This window comes from Rhopalosiphum maidis, chromosome 4, assembly GCF_003676215.2.
Source record: "Rhopalosiphum maidis isolate BTI-1 chromosome 4, ASM367621v3, whole genome shotgun sequence".
NCBI classification, from domain to species: Eukaryota; Metazoa; Arthropoda; class Insecta; order Hemiptera; family Aphididae; genus Rhopalosiphum; species Rhopalosiphum maidis.
The window spans coordinates 52,116,999-52,140,587 of NC_040880.1; the positions used below are offsets into that span (position 1 = coordinate 52,116,999).

A 23,589-nucleotide genomic window follows, 5' to 3' on the forward strand; every position below is an offset into this window, starting at 1 on the left:
GGTGTTGCTAATTTTTGTGCTCACCCGAAACCATAGGTATATTATAAAGCCATCCCGCGCACTATACGACTATATTTTAAAGAGCGCCGACAATTTATTATTTAGCACGATATTGTCTTGTTCCAGCGACGGTATATTATGCGTGTGCGTGTGCGCGCGTGTGTGTGTGTGTGTTACGTGCAGAATTTGTCGGTTTCCTTCGCCATTTTATATTGTGTTCGAATGCGTAGCAGATACCCGGTAAAAATTGCGACAGCGACCCGGAAAGACGTTAAAAAAATATTTTGTCGAGAGCTCGCCGACAGAGCCGTTTTTCAACGGTACCAGTCGGTATTAAATACCGTATCCATAACCGCACGACAATGTCTATGCCTGACCGTTTCAGTGACAATAACTGGACGACGTGTCCCTAAGTTTTCCTCACCATTTTCCTCTCCGACGCGATTCCTATTTCAAATCGCGAATGATAATAGTCTGGTAATTATTTCTAAAGACGGGACACGCTTCGGATTATGTACCAAAGAATTGAATGTCATATCTTTTGTTTTGTAAATTTAGTCATTTTTTGTCGTTGTGAATGCGTTTTATTTCATTCTTACCGATTTTCGTTGCGTAAAAATATAATAAGTATCGCGGAAAAATTAATGGTTGTATATTATATACTCGAAAACCCAATGATTAATGAATGAATTATTATTCATTTTTAAGTATCTTTTGTGTTTCAGTTCGCATATAAAAAAATATTGTTTTAGATGAGAAATATCACTTAATAAACAATTTAACGAATAAACCATTTTTTTTTTTTTTTTGAAACGTTCAATAACAATAAATAAACATTGTAGTTTACAATTTATGCATATTAAATTTATTTAATAAAAGTTCAACATACTTAAAGTCACATTTAAAACAAGGTTTGGTACAGCATAAATAAAATATGAAGATTATAATTATATAATTAAAAAAATTGCTGCAGAGAATTTGGCTGTATTTGATTGTTATTGGTTAGGTTGTACAAGTAACTTAAACAGTTTACAGCTTGACTCAGAAATAATATTAAGTATTGAATAAAACAAACATTGTTTTAATAAAAAAATATTCTAATGGTATGTAACTCCTTACATACCATTTTTCCATTCTCTAATGGCATTATTGATTTCCAATATATAACAGCCGAATAATTTTCATTTTATCGGGACATATTAGACGCATTTTTAAATGAGAAATAATTTAAAATATGTGTTTTTTGTGGAACGTTAAATATTTTATCCTATATATAGGTACTTTTATACATTATATATTTAAAAATGTAATATTATTTTTAAATATGAATATGTACAAAAAAAAAAAAAAAAACCAATACAAGCATTCTAAATATTTTATTGATTATTTTAAACGAAAATGTGTGTATTTTTGTAATAACATCACGACATCGAAATTTGGTTCATACGATGTAATTTTATTAATTAATTATTAAATTTTTGATATTAAAACAAAAACATATAAAACATAAACTGAGCACAAAAATCGTGTACAACGATACAATATTTATATTTTTTTTGTGAATTTCGTTAAAACATATTTGTGAATTTGTTATAAGTATTAAAGAAATATCAATACACTTTATTTGCTTTTAATGAACGTTATTATTTATTCCATCTGGGGGTTTCGAGTTGTCGTATTTTTGTAATGTATTGAATCACGTGATTATCTCTTGAAAGACACCTAAACACAGATGTAGCAATACTGCCAATATATTATCGCGCCGCCAAAATTATAATTTTGCATAAAATATTACCTATCAAGAATAATACAATATTATTTTAAAATTTAAATCAATACGTCTTGTTGATTGTAATTTCTGTAATGTATTTTTAACGCACAATTCGAATACGGTTACAAATCACTCGTAAACGCGTTTAGTGTTAAACCTAGCCACATTAGAAATTAAAGAATTCCAATAAACTATACACAACAAATATTTTTCTCGCTTTTTCCAACGCTTATTATTTAATAGAAATAATAACTCAAATAGTTTTCGGCTCGAAGAAAAAATATTAAACAAGATTTGTGTACGGAGTTTGACACTTTAAGTGCTTTCGTTGTTTGTTAAATTTTTTTATAGCGCTCGTATAGTTTTGAGTACTTACCAAGTTACAATGATGTTATTTATTTGTTCATAATTTATGAGTAATTAAACGCCGGCGGCGGAATCTAAAATTCGAACCCGAGGAAACATATAAAATCTGTACCTTATATATTATGAACTTATGATTTATTTGGTTTGAATTATTTCCATTCGATTTCGCCGGCAACGAAAAACGCATTTGTTAAGTCAAACACTTCAAACACAGCAGAGGGTTCGCGGTTATAGAGGTGCAGTGTATATATATATATATGTGTGTGTGTGTGTGTGTATATGTGTACGAGCCGCACGTACAGTCGGATCGTTCGCGAACATTATAATAATGGCCGTGGTGGGGTAAAGGGATTTCGGAAGAACAACTGCAGACTGCTTAGTAGATTTGAATAAAATCTAAGCCGAATAGGTGGTGCCCGCCTGCCCGTGATGGCGCGCATTATTAAAACGTTTTGTTAATTTCGGTCGTACGCACGTCGTCGTCTGCGGTGAACGAAAGACCGACAGCGTTATCGTAACGTCCGTTACCGTTTTAAAAATAATATTATTTATTTTTTACACGTATTTTACCGTTCAAGACGTGCAGGTATGCGCTGGCCGAGTCCAAATTGGACGGCTGACACGTGTAGTTGCCCGAGTCGTGCCGCACCGCGTTGTTGATGGTCAACGTGGCCACCATCGTGTTGGCGTCCAACCGCTCGCTGCTGATCACCTTGGCGCCCTTGCCGTAGTCCAGCACCCGCTTGTTGTTCTGGTACCAGAATATGTAGTCCGGGTCCCGGACGCTCTGCCGGATCACGCACTTCAGGCTCACCGAGCTGCCCTCCATCACGTGGATGTCCGACTCGCCCATGATCTCGATCTTTGGCACTGCCGGACGAAACGGATAATATGTTTAGTGTTAACTCATTTATATAACATAGTAATAATATTGTTCTCGATTGGTGTTTTTTTTAAATTTTTTTCTCTTGTCGTTATTATTAATTAACGGGGCCGTATCGGAGTTTTCGGGTTTTCAATGCGCGTGACATTATAAAATAATTATGCGACAACAACGAAACTTGTTTGGATGTAATGTATTAAGTTCGTTTTTATACGGTCTACGCGATAATCGTTGAAAACTCGCGGCGTGATCAAGAATATTGCATGTACAGTTCGTTTTCAATGAAATACTGTTAAACAAAATCGATTTAATATGATATTTTAAATATAATCGATTACGACTATAGACAATGACACAATGATACGTTGCATCTAGACATAACAATTTCTAAACGCATTTCGGCTTTTTAGTCTACATTTATATCGAACACCGAAATATTTTAAATATGAATATTATTTTTTTCAACAAATATGATGGGATAAAATATTGTTTTTGAAAATACCGTGTAATCATAATTTAGAAAGTGACCGAAAATTCGTTTAATCGCATACTGCATTAATAGAATAATTACACTTTATTATAAATATATAAATTTGACTTTTAATTAAATTCGATCACAGCTAGCGCATAACGATTTTAACGCTGAAATATAATTAAAATAAATAATAACACTAATATCACGGGTATGTATTATATTCATCCGCACACATTTATTGGTATTTATACGGTTTTTGCAAGTCACAATAATTTATGACGTATATAATATATATACAGTGTACTCTCGATTATTCGCGAGCGAACTATTCGCCTTGCGGATTATCCGTTGTCTTCCGCGGAATCATCTACATACTTATATAATATAAGTATATATACAAAGAATTATATGTATCTTTACATTATACATAATTATCGGTTTAATTGGGTTGTGATAACCATAGGCGTGCGCAGACCTGAATTTCGGGGGGGTGCCTAAAATTTTTTCGGGCCCTTTTCTTAATTTGGGCCCTTAACAAGACATGTATCTTAACAAGACATGTACATATTTTAATAAATTATAATACACGAATAAACATAACTTACATTATATCACATATTAATCAGTGGTATTACTAGTACCAAGAAATATAATATATTTCATTAGATAGTTGGATCTAAAATCTATTTTTAAGATAATTGCAATATAAGTTGTATTATTTTTTTTATCCCAAAACATATTTTAAAAAAAATATCATTTTTATTCTAGTAACATTAGTTAAAATACGGACCCATATTATAAATGCTATAGGACTTAAATTTTAAGGCCCCAATTACATGTCGGGGGGGAGGAGTGCCCAGGCACACCCGGAACCCCCCGTGCGCACGCCTATGGAGATAACTAATTACTCGTTAACGACATAAAATAAAATATGCTTGTTTAATACATATTAATAATAATTTTTGGCAATTTTTGATACGTTTAATTCGTAATTGTAATTTTTCGGTTTATCCGCGGGATTCGCTTGTCCGTGGATACCCTGCCACCCTATTCCACGAATAATCGAGAGTACACTGTGTGTACAATAAGCATAAATATTATAACTTCAGAATATGTTTTTTTTAGACTCGATACTTACCTACGACATTGAGCTGAACCAAATGGCTCATTTTAGGTGATGTATTAATTTGGCATTCGTAAATGCCAGCGTCCCTGGGCTGTACATATTTTATCTGCAACGTCCACGTACACGTGGGCTCTACTAGAAATATCCGGAATCTATCGTCGGCGATAAACAACAACCAATCAATGGTGAGTATGTGCGAGTCCCGCCGCCGTATCCATGACACCTGCAATACATAAACCCGCATAGATTTGTATTAAATCAAAATAAACTCGATAAAATAAAAAAGTGAAATTATTATGATTTTCCATATAATCCCGGTTTATGTTTTTAATTAATAAAATAACCGAGAGATTGAAATAAACTTGGCATACTCAAGAGAGGGTTGTTAGGGGTAACGAAATGTGAAATTAAAACTTGGGTATAGGTAAAGATAAAAAGTTCCGCTGGCGGGATGCCACCGCAGTATGAAACAGAAATCTGTAGGAAAAAAATAATTTATTAATATTATAAAAAAGACTAAATATGCTTTTAAATTAATTTGAGGGTACTTTAGAGAATCGTTAGTATTGCATTTAGCTATGATAATTTAACAGTTTTATTTATTTAATATAATAAATTAATACAATAGGAAGGATGGTGATGATAATATTTTATTTTGAATAAAATTTCGTGGAATGAAAATTATGCTCGATGGCGTTAATAAATAAAATAAATAAATAGATATTTAATTATAAACCGCAAGTAATATAATTATTTTACTTTTCAAGAGAGTAAGTAATTATTTAGAAATTATTGCTATACAAAAAATGAGATTAGTTTTAAAATATTTTAATTAGTTATTTTTTTCAGAGTACGAGTAATCAATTTTTTTTCTATGATTTCATATTATACAGTTTTCATCGATACTTTTTCAACAAATATCTGTATTACAAAATTTATATCGTTTAACTATTTGAAATTGGATTTGATTTTAATTATAGACTATTATATATTATTAGACTATACCAATATTAAGCAACCTGTATATATATATATATATATTGATTAGCCATTATTCGGTCCATTACAGTGGCTCTTAACGGCCATTGTGTGCTAACTGCATAAGTGGAGTGGTAATTTGATATTTCACAAAAAGATTTATGACTTAATGCAGTTTAAGTACAATTGGCCACATTTGGCAAATTATTCGGCATGCAATTACATTAAATAATTCCATTACCGTTGAGACATCATGAAATTATAATATTAGAATCTGACGCAATTGTCATATTCGTACCGAAATTGCTGTATAACATGTTCAACCGATATTAAAAAACAGAAGACCTTGTCGTTTCGTGTTTTGTTCATTGATGGGTTTGCGAAATGAAACAAAAAATACTTGGACGGAAAAATATAATATGGTGGTACATACGATCAAAACAATGGAATATCGTTATGGAAAAATTCGAATTCATTATGAAACGTTTAGACCGTATAATTACAAATATTAGAGGTATCGTAGCGTAAATGTTAAAAAAAAAAAAAAAAAAACAACTATGTTTTATAGATTATATACATTATCCAATACTTGTACATTGGTATTAGTTTTGGTTGCATAAAGTGATTTTCGTGATTTTTTTTTTTAATGAGATAAAAAACGTATTGAAATTTGTGAAAAACTCGAATATTCGTTATTAAGTCTGAAATTTGCTAGAGTGAATTTATTTAAAAAAAACTTAATACCGTTCTTCTTTAAAAAGACGCGTGCACTGCACTATAGCAGCGTATAACATTATGTCACGTACATTTTATTTCGACGCGTTCGGGTATTTTTAGGAAATTTTCGCGATATGTTTTTCTTAAGGGGAAACGGCGGCAGCAGCTTATAGAAGTAACTGTGAGTTAATGGATTTTCGTTGAGCGGGCGTGATTGGGCAGTAGTGGCAGGGGAAGAAATAACAATAAAGTATAAAGGTGCGGGATATTTTTTTACCCCGTGCTTTGCGCGACAATAACACGAGTTTAAATGGGACGCGTTACTGTTCGGAAAACTTAACGGTTCCCCCGGATTCATTTTTACAATGTCCCCCGTCCTTCGCGCTTCCACCACGCCGAACCGCCGCCCCGCCGGGTAGACCTTTACACACATATATTGTAGTAGCACATATTTTTAAATCGTCAATTCGGTCACATTGCTGGCCGGTCATTTGCGCTGTTGCAGCGGAGGAAAAGGTAATTTTGTTTAGTGCCCCGTGGCAAGGGGAACGTTGATTAAATAACTATCGTGTAAAAACCACCCCACTGGCCGTCACCAGCGGAGAAGCTTAACAATTGTGCTCGAGACACTATATATATATACATTATTTATAACGCGCTATGATCGGATAGAGGTGAAGGGAATTGAGGGAAAAAAATAGAAACTTTTCACTCGTCTTTGTCGCCCAGTTATTTATTTTATTATTTTATCCTCTCCACTCCCTTTGCCGTATCTTCATCGTAGTGCAATCTCGTGTTTATGCGGTGGACGCGTGGTGAAGCCCTGTCGTGTATTTTTACGATCCCACCCGAAGCCACGGCGACAGACCGGTCATAAATAGAAAATTGCCTCGTCTCCTGCTAAATTTTGTCGCCATCGCCGTTGCAATAAAAGCATAATATTACGTGCGCAAAATCGCGCCTACAATCACCACCCGTCCGTGGTATTAATGTACGTAAAGCATCTTGAAGGGAACTATAGTGATTAATCAAGCTCGGAGCTCTCGCAGTCCTGAGAATTTCAAAAACAATATCGAGTAGTAGTTAAATTTTACCGATTATTCACTGGTATTATACGCCTAGACGGAGGACACATATTTTGTACTAACAAATCTGTTATAGTTGTCCAACACTCTGTAAGACATGACAATAATCGAATTAGTCCCTTCAAGTCGTAATAGGACTGATGTATATTTTATTTTAGTAGCACATTGTGATTTTATTGGAAGTCATTAATGAGTTTCTTACAAAAAGTAGAATACTTCATAAAATATTTGTACATTTTTACGACACCACACCGTTTTTTACGCTTAGATGTTATTTCAAACATAAATATAAAAATGCGAGAACTAAATTAAATTTATATTGCCGTATATGCGTATGGCTGTGTTTGTCTTAAGCGTTATGTAATTATTTAATAAAATATATATATATGGCCGTAAATTGATGATCTTGATTAAAAATTACATTCGTAAATAAATTGATGAGTTGATCAATATGATATGACCTTATTAAACTGAATAATTCGAAAAATAATATCGATATGCAATCACGAAAAGTGTCTAGACATAAATCTACCGGAGGCATTATCTGTAGATGATTATAAAAACTAACAACATGAGGTAATTGTCCGATAAAAGTTATTTGGTTTCGAAACACCATGTGATCGTTTTACGGTCGAGGACTGATGAAATTAAAATCTAAAACTATTGTCTTGGAAACCATATTTCCTAAATCATATGCTAAATACATTCAAAACACAAGCCATCGAATAAAAAGTCTCCGGGGTCGGGAAGATGTGTCTTGAAATAGTGCGAAAAGTTTTCCACGAACCCGAGTCGCAATGGTATATTTTTCTCTGCAATTTTCAAGAACGTAACGTTGTTTAATATAAAAATCGGCAAATCGTTCTGTAAATATATAATCGTATTAGGTCGTATGTATGTATGTATGTACGTACGTATGTACGTATGTATGTATGTATGTACGTATATACTTGAATATTGTATATCCGCATCCGGCGTTGTAAAAACGTTCCGCCGGGTAACGTTATATAGTCTATTATTGGTATATAGGTACCTCTAATGCCTATATATAGTTTATCTATATTATACGCCGCAGCTAATCGAATTCCCTTCACGTTCGATTCGGAATAACGGCCAAACGCGCGCAATACACATTGTTTCGAGCATTTTAATTTACTGCGCGGGGTCTGCCCGTCGTTTCGCGCCCACTGCACTCGTGAAATTTGCGGTCGTTATAACCGGAAAAGTATATAACACGCATTCCGGTTGTCGTTTATCCCCGAAACGAGTTTTTCGGACGGCCCGCTCGGTATTTCGCGGCGGCCGTCGATCTCGGGCGCAATCCGTTCAGCCGACAAAATCCGTACGTCCGTTATTTTTAACACCACCGACATAACATGCGTATTATTGTATTAAGCTCATCGTTTGCCAAAGTGCGCGGATCGATTTCGCGTTGTATGCACGTTTTTGTTTAATACCTGTCTTACACACTTATTCTGCGTTGGGGGTGAGTACTCTCTCGCACAAGAAACTCAGGTTTACGAACTTTTTTTTACGAATGTCTTGTTGCAATTACGTATGAAGCGCTAACGAATTTCAATACGTGCGAATATACTCAAAATCATATGTTATTCTATGTTCGTGTAGGTATGTTTGAAGGTATGGTTACATCGAAAATGAAAATAACTCCGGTTTATCAATCTAAAACATCAACGCGATGGCCCAAACGGATTGATTTAATTTCAATTTTATACACTCACCGACTTGTTACCGAGCTGCTTGACCCTGCAAGGCATGTAAGCGTGACCACCCAGTTGCGTGGTGATGTTGGACGATACGGACGTGTCGAAAAACGGCCTGACCAAAAAATCGGACACCTGTTTTTTCTGCTGCTGAGGGTTGTATTTTTCTGGAAAAAAAAAAAAAAATAAAAAAAATTACGGTTATTGCTCTATTCGCATTCGCCGTCCAGTCGAGTGTTCTCTCTTTGGGCGCTGCGTATACACCCTTTGCACAATATACTAATTGGGGTCGAGCGCTTAATGACCTCCTCGGCGGTGGATTTTATCGTTAAAAGTTTCTCTCCGCTCCCCCTCCCCTCCACACAACCACCACCCACCACCCGCTCCATCGTACCAGGAGCCCGCGACGCAAACGTTCATTGCGAATACCATTAAACCCGCATGCGGCAGCCACACAATGTACAGCGTGGCTCGTGCGGCGATTCTCCGGTTTTCTGCGCCGGCTACACTCTCGCGTATTGCGTGCACGGACTGCACAGACTCGTGACGATACCGCTTTCACGCTATATACACGTATTATACATCTGATGTGTACACCGAGATGCGCACACAAACACGTGCGTCGGGCGTTCGAAAATTACAGTGTTCGAACGAACGCACACACAAACCAAAGCGTTCATTTTATTTTATTTCATTTATTTTCGGTTGACGATTGCACTCTCGAATGCACTCAGTTCGTAAATAATGAACGACGTTAAAGAACGCGTATTATTCGTTTTATGCGCGAACGCGAATAAAAAATAAATTCATTTTTAAATTCGAAATACATACAATTTGTGTTGCTCGACTGGGGCAATGTTTTCTTTAAGAACTATGGCGGTAGGTGTACGCACGAACAAAAGTATGTATTATATCACACTTTGTCTCTTCTGAGTTCCGAGGCTTTGGTTTTCTAGACAGGCAGATTTATTTCAGATGACTTATTCTGTTTATATACGAATATTGAATTGTCCCTCGACTGTTTTAAATAAAAAATTAAACAACATAAATAAAAACCGATGCTACGAATAGAATTATTTTTTTATATTTATTATCGATTATTTAATTTTTCACACAAAAACCGTACTGTATTTTTTTGATTTTTTTGTTCAAACATAATTTTAGTAAAGAAGAACATGAACGATATATTATTTTTGGAATAAAAATACATTTTTAATGCACTTTGCGTTCAATTTGAAAGCAAATGGATATGTAAATGCGTGAATGAATTCAATTTAAAATTTATACTGCTCCAAACGCTGGTTAAAACGAAATAATCGTGATAGTAATCGTGTTCGTTCGTGACACCGATGTTTCGACATTGTTGAGGCGTTTTTGTTATGCGGCAAAGTGCGCGGATAAACTGTGTTAAAAACTGGCTTAAGACGAAAGTTTTTCGTTTTTGTGGTTTAGAAAATTGTTTCAAGCCGACGACGTTTTAATTAAGAACATAAAACCACGACGTTTTTTCAGTTTCCTCACTACACCGAAAAAATTAAATACTCTTAAATAGTTTTTACGTCGAACGTTTAATGCTTTGAGTAATGTTTTTAATTTGGCTGATTATCTAAACATTTTTTTCTTCGCAACAACAATAATAATAATAATAATAAAAACAAATTAACCAAGTACATTAAAGTTACTCTTTCTTGCATTTTATAAGTTCTAATAATTTATTTACACGACTGTTCATATTCTTTAAATGTTTGTGCTGATTGTTTTATTGTAATTTTATTTTGGATATGATAATGTAATATAAGGTATAATATTATCGTTATTCGTGTATTATAACATGTACCTTAGAAATAGCAGGGTTTTATATTGTTGTAATATATTAACAAGAGTTATGCGTAACTTTATACCATAAAGTTGTTTTAACTACACTAATTTACCATACTAATTGCCAATTTTATAAATACTTTAAATACGAGTATAATCTTTATTTTAACTATTGTATGAAACAATTTTTTTTATATTCCTGTAAATAGTTTAAACTACGGAAATGAAGAATGAGTTAGAACTGACTCGTTATTTTTGATATAAGCGTGGTTTGTTTTCCAACTTTGTTTTGATATTAAAAAAAAAAAAAAAAAAAAAAAAAATCGAGAGGAACTGCTTTAGTCTAAATAAATATGAGTTTATTAAACACGGTAGCTATTATTTGTGATACATTATTAAACTAAATTTGAGAATTCTATACAAATTATTTATTTATTGCTTTTTTGCTTTTCGTTTTCTTTTTCACTTATGGATAATCCAAAATAAATAACTACTTGTACAAGTACAATACGTTTTCAATTTATTCGATGGAAATTTAAAGCAAATATTATTCTGAATACTCATATGAATAAATAAAAAAACATGTTATTGTAATTAAAATTTTAGGTACAAATATTTTTATATAGTTTTAAAGAATATTCTATATATTTGTTTACTGTATATTTAAAATATTTGTATTCTTATAGCATGCTCATGCTGTAATAGTAATAATTTTTAGTAATAATTACATTCCATTAATTTTCAATTTAGAGACTTAAAAAAGCAATTTTTTTTTTTGATAATCCTGTAAAATATTTGAAGCTCAAAATACAAAAATTACTTAATCCAAAAAAATCATATGTTTGTAGAATTAGAATAGTGAAATACTATGCATTCTAATGGCTTACTTAACCCTTAGTAATTTGTCCAACTAAAAATCTTTTTATAATTCTTCATATAAAAATTTCGACGAGGTATAATGTTTATTTACATTTAAATAAGTATTTGTTATTCTCATAGTCAAGTGCTTTTTGAAATTTTCTTTATTAAAAAAAAAAAAATTGTATCATCTTAACTTGTTAGCATTGTGTTGTTAAACCTTAAGGCTTGTCAACAATTCAAAGTAATTTTAATAAAGTAAATCATTATGTTGATTCATATCGTGCTGATTTGTTGAGAATCGTAAACTACAGTATTTAATAACTACTATTACTGCACTGACCAGTAAGTTATAAAATTAATGTAAAACGCAAACGAAACGAAACATTTTTCAATATGTTTTAAATACAATTTTTCAAAAATAACAAAAATGCCGGATTTGTCGGACTACACAGTTATAGGTACGGAGATCCAACAATAATATAACGGCATATACAATATTCGGTGTAGAGAAATCAATTGTTAGTAGGTACTATGTATTGTGTTTTGATCGCTGCAATCGCGGGTCATCTGAATTCATAAAATTCAAGTTTCATACGTCATAAACACTGGTCGTCTAGCGATCGGTGTATTGTATTCGTGTACACGTGCATGTTGTATATTCGGCACTGTATGGGTTGTGAAGTGCACATATTATTAATATTGTAATGCACAAACCATGAAATACGGCGGTCGTATAGTTATTATAATTTATATATACGGCACATACGTGTGGTCCGCTATCTATATTTTTGACGAAATTCGAGAACACACCACCGGTTATAATTATGTCGCGAAACCGTTTATCCGGTCATTGTATTGCCGAATTCCATTATGTTTGATAATAATACTAATAACAGTAATATTAATATTATTATCTAGAGCGGCCACGTGGCGGTACACGACGTAATCACGACAGGGCGCACAGCAAAACAATATTCGATCGCACATTACCGTTTACATTTTATGATGTGACGGGCTATTATCAATAAAACGAAATAACGAATGCACCGGTGGCTTGCGGGTCGACATTTTTACGTCTGTAATCCACGTCGAGGTGAATCACAGTCTATTTAATGGATATATTCCGTTTAATAAATTATGCACAGTGCACACACACAAACACACACGCACAAGATTTATACCGTTGTTACTCCGCAGTAATCGTTAATTTTTAATCAATTTTCTCATTTTAACTAATTCGCGCGTTCTTCTCGAACGGAACCAAGGTGGATTGCAATCGTACAAAGAAATCGAAACTTATAAAACGTCACGAGATAGGTTTCCGTATTTCCGTCCTCTCCGCGCGGGGTCATTTGCCGTTCTATTCTTCTCTCTTAGAGTTTTTATCGGTTTATAATACAATTATAATCATTATTAAATTTGATGAGCAATTTTTTTTAAGGAATCCTTAAATATTTTGTTAACAAAAACAATAGCGGCTATCTTAGTTTTATATTTTTTTTAATAGAACTAATATTAATTCACGCATGACGTATATTTATTCTATATAATATATGTACTTGTGTTTTCTCTCATTTTTATTATACTCGCCTACAGCGTAAATGTCCGCACAATGGTGGGACAAGTGACATCCACTCCGGTATTCATAATATTATTATATAGTACAGCCTTTACTATATTGTTATAATATGTTTTCCCTTGATGTGGTTAAAATATTGTACTTTGGATGATTAATTTCTGAAGATAAAAATTATCAAAGTGAAATTTACTATTATATACGTATACCGAGGTAAAAAATCCGTTGAAACACTAGAACCGAAGTATCAAGAAGTTTTTATAATTATTTTGAAACTTTCTACATAATATTAAACATATATATATATATCTGTAAAAATGAAAGCATATTTTTCATATGGTTCTTTAAAAATATATATATATATATTGAGAACAAACAATTATAATGAGCGTTGGTTTTACTCTACTCAGAAAATATTTATTTGTACAAGAGACTTATTGAGAGGGACTGAAATTTAAGGATATCTACAGAATTTTATCATAAATTATAATTATAACAAACAAACAAATTAAAAACCGAATGGTTTGTTCTAATTACTGAAATTTTTATTTCGGCTTTATGGGCATCTACTGTGGTACAATGCATAATTAAAATAAAATATTTGTTATTAGCATTATTTTAAATGTATTATAATATAATATATTGTGTATAATATAAATACGCACTTTTATAATTTAATATGTTTTTGATCATAGGTAATGTTAGTTCAAGGGAGTTGTTTCTTAAATTGTTCATAATACGTAATGCTTTATACTCTATTTATTAACTTAAATTCAAACCCTAATCCGAGTTTTTAATGCAATTAATAATAATTTTCATAAATATTTTGTTTATGAAATAAATTGTTTAAATAATGAATTATAGTTGTTTATATTAATGTTTTTTTTTTTTAAATATAATCACGATTGTAAATGTGTAATTATTACATTATATTTATATGTATAATTTGTGATGTCAAATATCAGTCAATTTTTTTATTTTTATTTATTGTTATCATACGTTTAGCAATACTTATTTTGATTAAATTTAATAATATAATATGATAGATCATATTTATTTAAAAATAATATTTTTATTATTATCATTTATCACTATTATAAGAAGTTGTAAGTAGTATTTTCCCATTAAAAATTTTTTAAAACTAACAATTAGTATAAAATACTGCTCAAGTTAAAAATCTTAATTTAAATAAAATAATTTTAATCAAACTAATTAAAGTACCATTGATATAATTAAAAGAATACATTTATTAATATCTAATAAATTAAATCAAATAAAAAATTTATATATTATTGCCAATTCACGAAATATTACTATTGTCAGAGTATGGGTAATGAATGGATAAAATGAAAAATTAGAAGGGAAATGGATTTTGATTGAATATTATAAAAATATAACTCATTTTTTATGCATACTCACATCCTAGTGGCCTAAACGACATTAACTATTCATATAAATTTTATCATAATTTATCGTCTTCTGTTTTCTAAAATATATTATGTTAACATATTATAACATATTTTATATAGTTTAGAAGTCTTTTTGATTTATACCTAATAAATGTTTTCTACTTTAAAACATTTTTATTTACTAAAGTAAACTTACTTAAGGTTTAGAACTCTGTAAAGTAAATTTTTCTAAATGTAATAAACAACTAACATTTAATAGGTATTGTATGAGTTAATTTTATGAAGATTATAATATTGTTATCTGTTTCTCATGCCCAAATTATAGCATACAAGCACGAGGACAATAAAATATCAACCTAAAATGTATATATTTGCCACTTATACTTTATTTAAAATAGTATATAACAAGAATCAGTTAAACAAATAACAACAAATTATGTATAAACTACAAGTTTATATTTATAGTTTGATTAATTTAATTAATTTATTGTTGTTATAATTACCTACCTATTAATTTAGTCTACATAATATATTTTTAATCGTATTTTTTTCGCAGTCGTTTACTCAGTAAATAATGTATTTTCAAACTGAACAATGTTATTCCTAGCACAAATAATTTATTCAAAGTTATGAATTTTAGACACGTTATTCAGTAATGTTATCACGACCATCGTGCATTAAATTCAATTTTTGCCGCACGACACCCCTGTATTTTCATTCCCGAACTCAATTTAAAAGGTAAAAGTTTTCAAGAAGTTTTTCATTTTATTTTGAGAAATATATATAAATAAAAATGTATATAAACATGCATAAATAAGGAAATAAGGAATAGATTTTAAAATGTGTACATATAACATGGTGAAACTTTAATGGGAAAACCGAAAATAACTGTGATGTGAAATTGACAGTAGTCACTATAGGTACACAAGCTCATTTTTTATCGTTTAATATCAATTGTGTGAGTTATATTATTATTTATTTTGTAATAAAGAGCATATATTATAATATCATAACCAATACCAACAGTGTTTTATTCTGATACGTATATGTACGTTGTTGCTTTGTTAGTTGTAACACACCGCGTGTTATGTACTTAATATAATGTACAATAATTTTTTAACGTTTTCATTTGTGTTTTTTTAGTTCTAGAGGTTGGAAAACGCTCAATAAAATTTTAATCAAAGTTTGAAATGATGTATTCATAATCGTAATTGATTTTTATTAACGGAATGTCGTGTCTTCTCACGATCGTATAGAATGATTTAAAATTTTATTTTATCGGGTTTATTGAAATTAAAAGTAAATTGAAAATTCAGTATTTAGTTTAAATTTTGAAAGCAAACTATGTATTTTCTTATATTTAATGTTTAGTTTTCGTTTATTTGTTTTTAGTACTGTTATTAAATTACTGAACGAGAAAATTCAAGAATACCTTATAAAATATACAGGCAGACTCATATAATATATTATGTACGCATTTATTAATATAAAATAATAAAATAAAGACCCAAAACGTATTCGTAACCTGCGGGAATTTAAATAAAGAGAAATCGCAGTTGAATTTGTGTTTTACATCACAATATTTCTGCATATAAACCGTCATATGGGGACATAATATATTGTTGCGTTAAACTCATTTGTGTGTACATTAATTTATTTCTTTATTTTATTGTTAAATTAAATCATATTGTTTGATATATAATACAGTTTTACCGAGAGTCGTGCAGCCATATTATTTTATGCATTCGTTCCAAACAAAGCGTCGGCACACTATAATTATTCGTTTAATGTCATCTCGTTCAATTTTTATCAGGTGTCGTGCTTTGTTTCAGTCGTATTATATTGATAATGAATATCTTAAAACTATAAATATATGGGAATTTTGGTATTCCTCTTCTATGCATAGAATGTCATCGTTTCACACGTGTACGGTTTAATGATAATATTAAATAATAAAACAACGGTGTGCAAGACACGTGGCGTGGGGATGGGTGTCTTCCGACCGGCGTATAGATATGGCGAGTGGTGTATGGCGTGTTCAACCACCGTGAGCGGGAAATTGTTAACGTTTGATACGGAAAAAGTAATACTTTTTTTTTCTTCTCTAGTAGTGTATAATGTATACGGTGTTCACTAGGTCGCGATAATTGCGGCGAGCAATAATAATAATAAAACGCCGGGAAAAAAACCGAACTTTCTTTTTTCAGCAAATTTCTTATAGCCTCCACCGACAACTCGGATTGTTATTTTTAAAAGCTATATATATATATACATATTTACACTCGTTCAGACTCAGTATTTCATACGCACGTGCACACACACACACATACACACACACAAAAACTCTTGCTGTGTAGAAATCTTTTCAGCGGCGTAGGACTCGAGTTATCGAGAAAAGTTTTTGGGTAGTCATTGCATAGCAAGAAAAACGTGTAGTTAGCTCGAGTTTAAAAGCCCGTTCTTCTACCCCCTGCTGGCCGCAAAACGCTCGTTCGCGCCAGACCGTTCTAGCTAGCGTCTCTATATTCCACCACCCCATCGCCGAGTTTCCCGAAAGAATTTATTACATACTTAAATATTCAAGATATTACTATATTATTATTATTGCTGTTATGGCTATCGCATGCAATATTATGATAGGGGGGAGGGGGGATTGCTGGCAAATATAGTTTTTATTAGTGACGATGAAACTATACGCTGCCGTCTGGGGGCCGGATATTTTGATTTATTCGATCGCAGCGGAACCTGCAGCGCCCAATGGTCTGGTAAGTTATAATTAAATAACATAATGATGAATATCGACCGGTTGCGTACCCACCGCATAGTCAGCGTGCAGTGTCGGTGATGATGAATATCCGCCGCGGGGAAGAGGGACCTAAGCGGCGGACTTGGCCGGCGAGCTGGTATACATAGCAAGAAGAGGAATTCCGAAAACGGATTCGTACAAGAAGATTGATTTAATGTCTGTTGAATCATAACGAATGGCTCGGTGTTTGGGAGAAACATACGGGTTGTTTACGGTCGTCGACCGAGACGTGTCTTATTGCACCACCAACGCTGGCTAACAAAGAGAGAGAAATCTTAGACGAGTACCTAGAGCCAATTCGATTAGCAATACGTTGATATTAAATGACTAATGATGAAATTATTTACATACACTGAAATCATTAATCGTTACAGTATAATAGTTAATCTCAAGTCTAAGTCGGAACTAAAATTCAAAAGACATCACTCTAATAATGTAAAGGCGTATATTTTGAATAAAATGAAAAATGACAATCGTGAAATTCCGGGCAGCAAACACACGCGTATAATATTATAATCGAAGGGCGTATTCACGATTCACATTTTGACTTCGAATCGTATAAACTAAATTTTTTTAGTCACATTACGATTGATATTTAAATATCTTAGAATTTCCTACGACGAACTAAGGAGGTGTGTATAGATTTATTTTTGAGAGTAATTTAAATAAAATGATTTATCTATTCGGGCCAACGGGCTGTTTACGATATTTTAGGAGACGCGCGTGTAGGCAGATCGAAAACCGTGGGCAGGCCAATGGACGCGACCCTCTTCAAACCTTTGTCGCCCGGACGCCACTTATATCATTACGACTCCGGAACGCTCTTGTATAGCGTCATGGACCGGTGCTGGTTCCTACTCGCGTGTACCCATATATTATGAGGTACCTACTAGACGCTATACATATATATATATATATTATATTGTAATACGCCTGATACGTAATTGCGCGTGGCGGTGGAGGCGGTTGTGGCGCTTGCGCAAAAGCTCGCTGACAACGTACATTGGGTGACTTTGAACCTGAGCGCCGTTAATGAATTTACGTTTTCCCGAGAGGAAATTTCGAGTTCCCATTCCGGGCAAAGGGTGTAATGCCGGGTAGTAGTAGTAGTAGTAGGTGCTCGCGAACTCCTCACCGCGTTAAACGGATTACGAAATGACGTCGTCCACCCCCGATCCGTCCTATCGCCGAAACGTCGGCACTACCATCAGACGCTCCCGTCGAGTGGATATATAGTGTCATCGCGTGTGCGACGACGACGACGACGCACTACTGCACCGCCTCCGTCCAGCCCACTGCGTTATATGCGCGCACGTTCATGTGTCATTAACAGCTTAAAAGCTTTTTTGGATTCGCCCCGATGTTTACCATTCACCGCCGTCAAAATGAAATTTTAAGACCGGAAAAACAGCTCTTACGGCCAACTCGGGCGGAAACGACATTGACAAGTGCTCATAATTTATATTTTCGCCGCGTGTTAATCATAATATTTCGCTGGCGCAACGTTTAGACAGACTATACGCGAGCCGCCGCCACTGCCGCCGCCGCCGCCGCAGACACCATCTTAACGCTTATTTCCACCCGTTCTCCCGTCGTCCCATCACAGCGACCATCTTCTTTTCTACAACCGGCTAAAAAAACTACGATCGTTTAACGAGAGGCTCATCACGTACTGCGGTATACCGGCAGTAAGCGTTCGCACACGGCAGACACGTTTTATTATTATACGCATATATAATAACTGTGTTCGTAATAAGTTATACGTATTTCTAACATGTCTATACATAATGTCACTAGCCGTAGTTAATTTTGTTGTACAGCCCAGAAACGACGAGACGCACCACTCTCTCGGCACTATACTAGCGGATAATCGAACTTTTTGACGTTTCGTATTAAAACTCGGTATACGTATCTACAACGCATCGTCTAAGTTTGTTATTTTTCTTCTGCAAACAATACAATCATCCAAAATTCATTGATGTTACATTGGTGTTATGTGTGTAAAAATTAACACACTATCGCTTAAGGCGCCGGTTTGATTTTGTGCCAGTATCGAGAAATCGAGGTTCGAAATTCCCTATACGACTATCGAAATATCACTAAAATAACTGCATACGTTTATAGGCGTACGACGTGATATCGCTTACCGTTACTGTCAAGACCGTTGCGGGAGAAAAAATAATTACGACTCGTTCGTTACTTTACAGATCAGAGTGCCTCAGACCATGTTGAAAATTTCGGTTCCCTCGCGCGTTGTACCCGAGGAAAGTCAATAAAAAAACACTATACACCGCTCGAGCAAGCAATTATATAGTTTAGAAAGTTTACGAGTATTGAAAAGTTATATCAGTTTTCCATTGATAACATCGAGATCCAGTTTTTTTCGTCGTTCTTATATTACACTAGAATTTCTTTACAGAAACTTTTTGTTTTTCCGTTACTTTTCGGTGCACAGTTCTCACTTTATTGCATTCCGTCATTGCTGTGTAAAAGCTCTGCGCTTTGTCTGGTGATGTACACAATCGGCCGACGTTAATAATTAACCGAACATTTAAAATCTTCGGATCGTTGTACTCGCGATTGATTAAATTTAAATCAAACTTCTAAATAGTTATTTGCAATAATAAGCCATCGATGTCAGAATCCGACGAAACAAAAGTAGTAAGTCACGCGCTTTGCTGCTGTAAAAAGCAAACTTTTGTATTATTATTATTTATCTATAGAAATTTTAAGTGGTCGGAAAGTCTTATACTATGTGTTTATAGATTTATAATAATCCTCTTTTGCGCAATCTAGCATAAAATAAAACAGAACTCTCGTCCACCGACATATAAGCTATACGGTATGTCTATTTCGACTGTTTTAAGAAGGAGCGAAAAAAAAAACTGTCATGGCATGAGAAGTAACTAACAGACTTATGCACTGTAATATAAGTATAAACAATTTGATTTTGCTAACAACCATATTTGTGTATTTTATGGTAAAAATAAACAATAAAATATATTAACTCTCGGGATCATAATCCACATTCTTATTCTAAATAATAATTGAACGACGTAAGCGCTTAAATTATTTATTTTAAATTCACTAAGATATGCTATGAGTACATAATAATATAGCAAATAGTATAAAATATGATGTACAGAACACAATAAAATTAATTATTATATTAATAACGGCAAAACTATATATTTTTTTTACATTTTTATTCTATGGATGGAGCTATTATACAATGACTTATGTTTTTGTATAATATCTTACAGACAATGTTTTTTTCGTTTATATTATATTAATAATATAATACTTTAAAATAAATACTATGGTGTTCTCGGATAACAAAAAGAAACCACTATTCATAAGACGTGAATGGCTGCGGGATGTTGCAAACTCCATCTCGTATTATAATGCTGTTAGCAAAAATTAAACATAATTATTGAATCGTATATTTAAGTTTTAATTGAAAACCAAATTTAACGAGCACCGTTGCATATTACATCCCGTGTGCGGTATGCGCATTATTAATATATTAATACGTTTGCAACCGTTATAATACGGATACTGCCTATTAGTACGGACGCCAAGGCGATATAGTTAGTAAGTACACACATATGGTACAAGTAATATTTCGCTTAGCATAACAGCCGAGCACCCTTAATATTAACGATCCACTGTTTCGACTTGGTCTTACGTACTTTAGCGGTGCGACGACTACGACGTTAGTCTACGAAATCGTTTTTCTTTCTATGATAATGAAAGCTGAACTCTAAATTCTCTTTTGCTCTCATTATTTTTGTCGTTTCTTTTTCTCTCCATAGCTTTTTGTACTCACCAACTACACCCCAGGACAGTTTTTTTTTATTTTACTCTTTCTCTCTCAATGACTACCAAAGATGTCTTTGGGAAACATAAACACAATTTTATACTGTTCTGTAGATGTTTTTTATGCTCACATATTTTTATCTGTATATCCATTTGAGTAGGATTTTTTCTCCTTGCTTGCATCCGTGTCCTTTCGCATGACCTCGAAATCGTATTAACAAGTTCTTTTGTGTGAATTGGAAAACTTTTTTTTTTCTTCCAGTTGTGGTTAGTTTTTAGAATCCATTAAAAAAAAAAAAAAAAAAAAAAACAAGCGGTTTTTTCACTAAGAAAAGGCAGAGTGGTATTACGGGTTTTCCTCGTAAACAGGATTAATAGTTTTGACCTAAATGGTATTATAAGACCACATCGAACAATTCTATCAGCCACCTTGTAACATATATTTCCGGGATTACGTGCGTAATACGATGTCACTAAAGCATGGACGTTTTTCAGAGGCAGTCGAACGGAAGTTCTATAATTCAATTGTTATGTATGTTGCACGCGGAGGGTTAATACTCGTAGATTTTAATTTAATGTAACGCCAACGCGACTAAAATGTATTTTAATCATTCGAAAAAATAGAGGTATGTAACGTCCGATTATATAAATTTAATACATATTGTTTAAAAAAACAACAACACTTATTGTGTATAGTGTTAACGTTCAACTGAGTTAAAAGACTATCGATTGAGTCTGTGTATTCCGAGAGCTTATTATTAATGTTATAAAGCCATTTTTTCCTCTTCTGCGTACATGAGTATTTTATAATCGGGGACATAGGTTCACGGATTTTTCGTTATCAATGTTAGACATAATACCCATATAGGTACATATAGGTACGTAATTTTAATAAACGTGTTCAGAATAAACACAAATATTTTAATGATTATTGCCATTTGACGTGTACGCTAACACACGTGTGTAATTCACATAATACGTGTAAGAACATAGAGATAATTGTGTAACGTCGAAACGAAATCATTGAATGAGAAAATAGGGTTGCTGGCGAACAATACTTATCGGTCGTCCAGCGTCGTAGCAGGTGTTTTATTTTTTTTTAATAATAGATGTTCTAAACAGTATTTTTTCTGCGTTAATATTATCATCTTATATTTTTACAACCGTATAATTTGACTTTAATGTTTATAATGAAATTAAAATGCCCGGTTTTTAGTGGAGTTGAACTTTTGACCCTTTTCTTGCTTGCACTTTAGGGGCTAAAACTTTATTTTTATCTTAAACCGGAACTCGTTAACCACCGAACAGACGAAGTTTGTGCTGCGGCATCAAATTTCATAAAAATTACTGCAAATAATGACATGATTAAATAGAAAATAAGAAATTTACTAGCTAAAAATTGTCTTTTCAAATGTTTGCAAACTCATAGCAGTTGAACAACTTTAGACTTTATGTGAAACCAATACACGATTTAAACTGCGATTGCTATTGCCAGATATATTTTATTGTTTTCAATTGCTTTTATTTTGGCAAATTAATTTGTTTCCACTTGACGATAATATATAATTTACATTATATACTGTAGGCATCTGAACACAAAAAAATAATATTTTGTGCAGATTTCAGGCGTAAATAAAAGTGAACCAGAAAGAGTTTCTTTTGTACTTTACATTTTTACTACTAATCAGACTTGCGCTTATTTCAATTTGTAATCATTATTTTTTATTCTATTCTTGTTTTATTCTATATTTTATTTAACACCAATGAAAAAGTGTACTTTACCATACTTTTGTCATTTAAAAAATATTACACACAAAATAACTTACTAATGATTTTTTTTGACCGAACACAGTTTCAGTATTTCAGTAATTGAGATAATGTCAAATTTATCAGATTTCTATACTGTTATGTGCGTATATTTTTGTTTGTGATAGAAGGAATTGGTTTATATTACTGTGTTTATAGTTATTTTCGTTAAGAAAATTATAGAGTTCTAGAGAATTAGTAAACATTACTATGAATTAAATTATATTACACCACGCATAGTTCAATTTTGAAATATTAATTTTTAGTTACTAAATTTTACTACGTTATTATGTGCTTTTAAGTTCTAATAATGAATAGATTAAAAAAATAATACTCATATTCGAGGAGTAGGTAGTAGTTACACTTTTTGAA

General features: G+C 32.7%; 1 protein-coding gene across 1 annotated transcript in view; it reads right to left on the minus strand.

Moving 5' to 3' along the window:
* LOC113555901 (lachesin-like) overlaps positions 1-23,589 on the minus strand; it is a 397,491-nt gene that overhangs the window by 4,033 nt on the left and 369,869 nt on the right. The window contains exons 3-5 of the mRNA XM_026960513.1: positions 9,141-9,289; positions 4,634-4,844; positions 2,708-3,007 (exon numbers count right to left, since the gene is read on the minus strand). Of these exons, the coding sequence (XP_026816314.1) occupies positions 2,708-3,007; positions 4,634-4,844; positions 9,141-9,289 (660 nt within the window). The remainder of the gene's footprint in view (positions 1-2,707; positions 3,008-4,633; positions 4,845-9,140; positions 9,290-23,589) is intronic.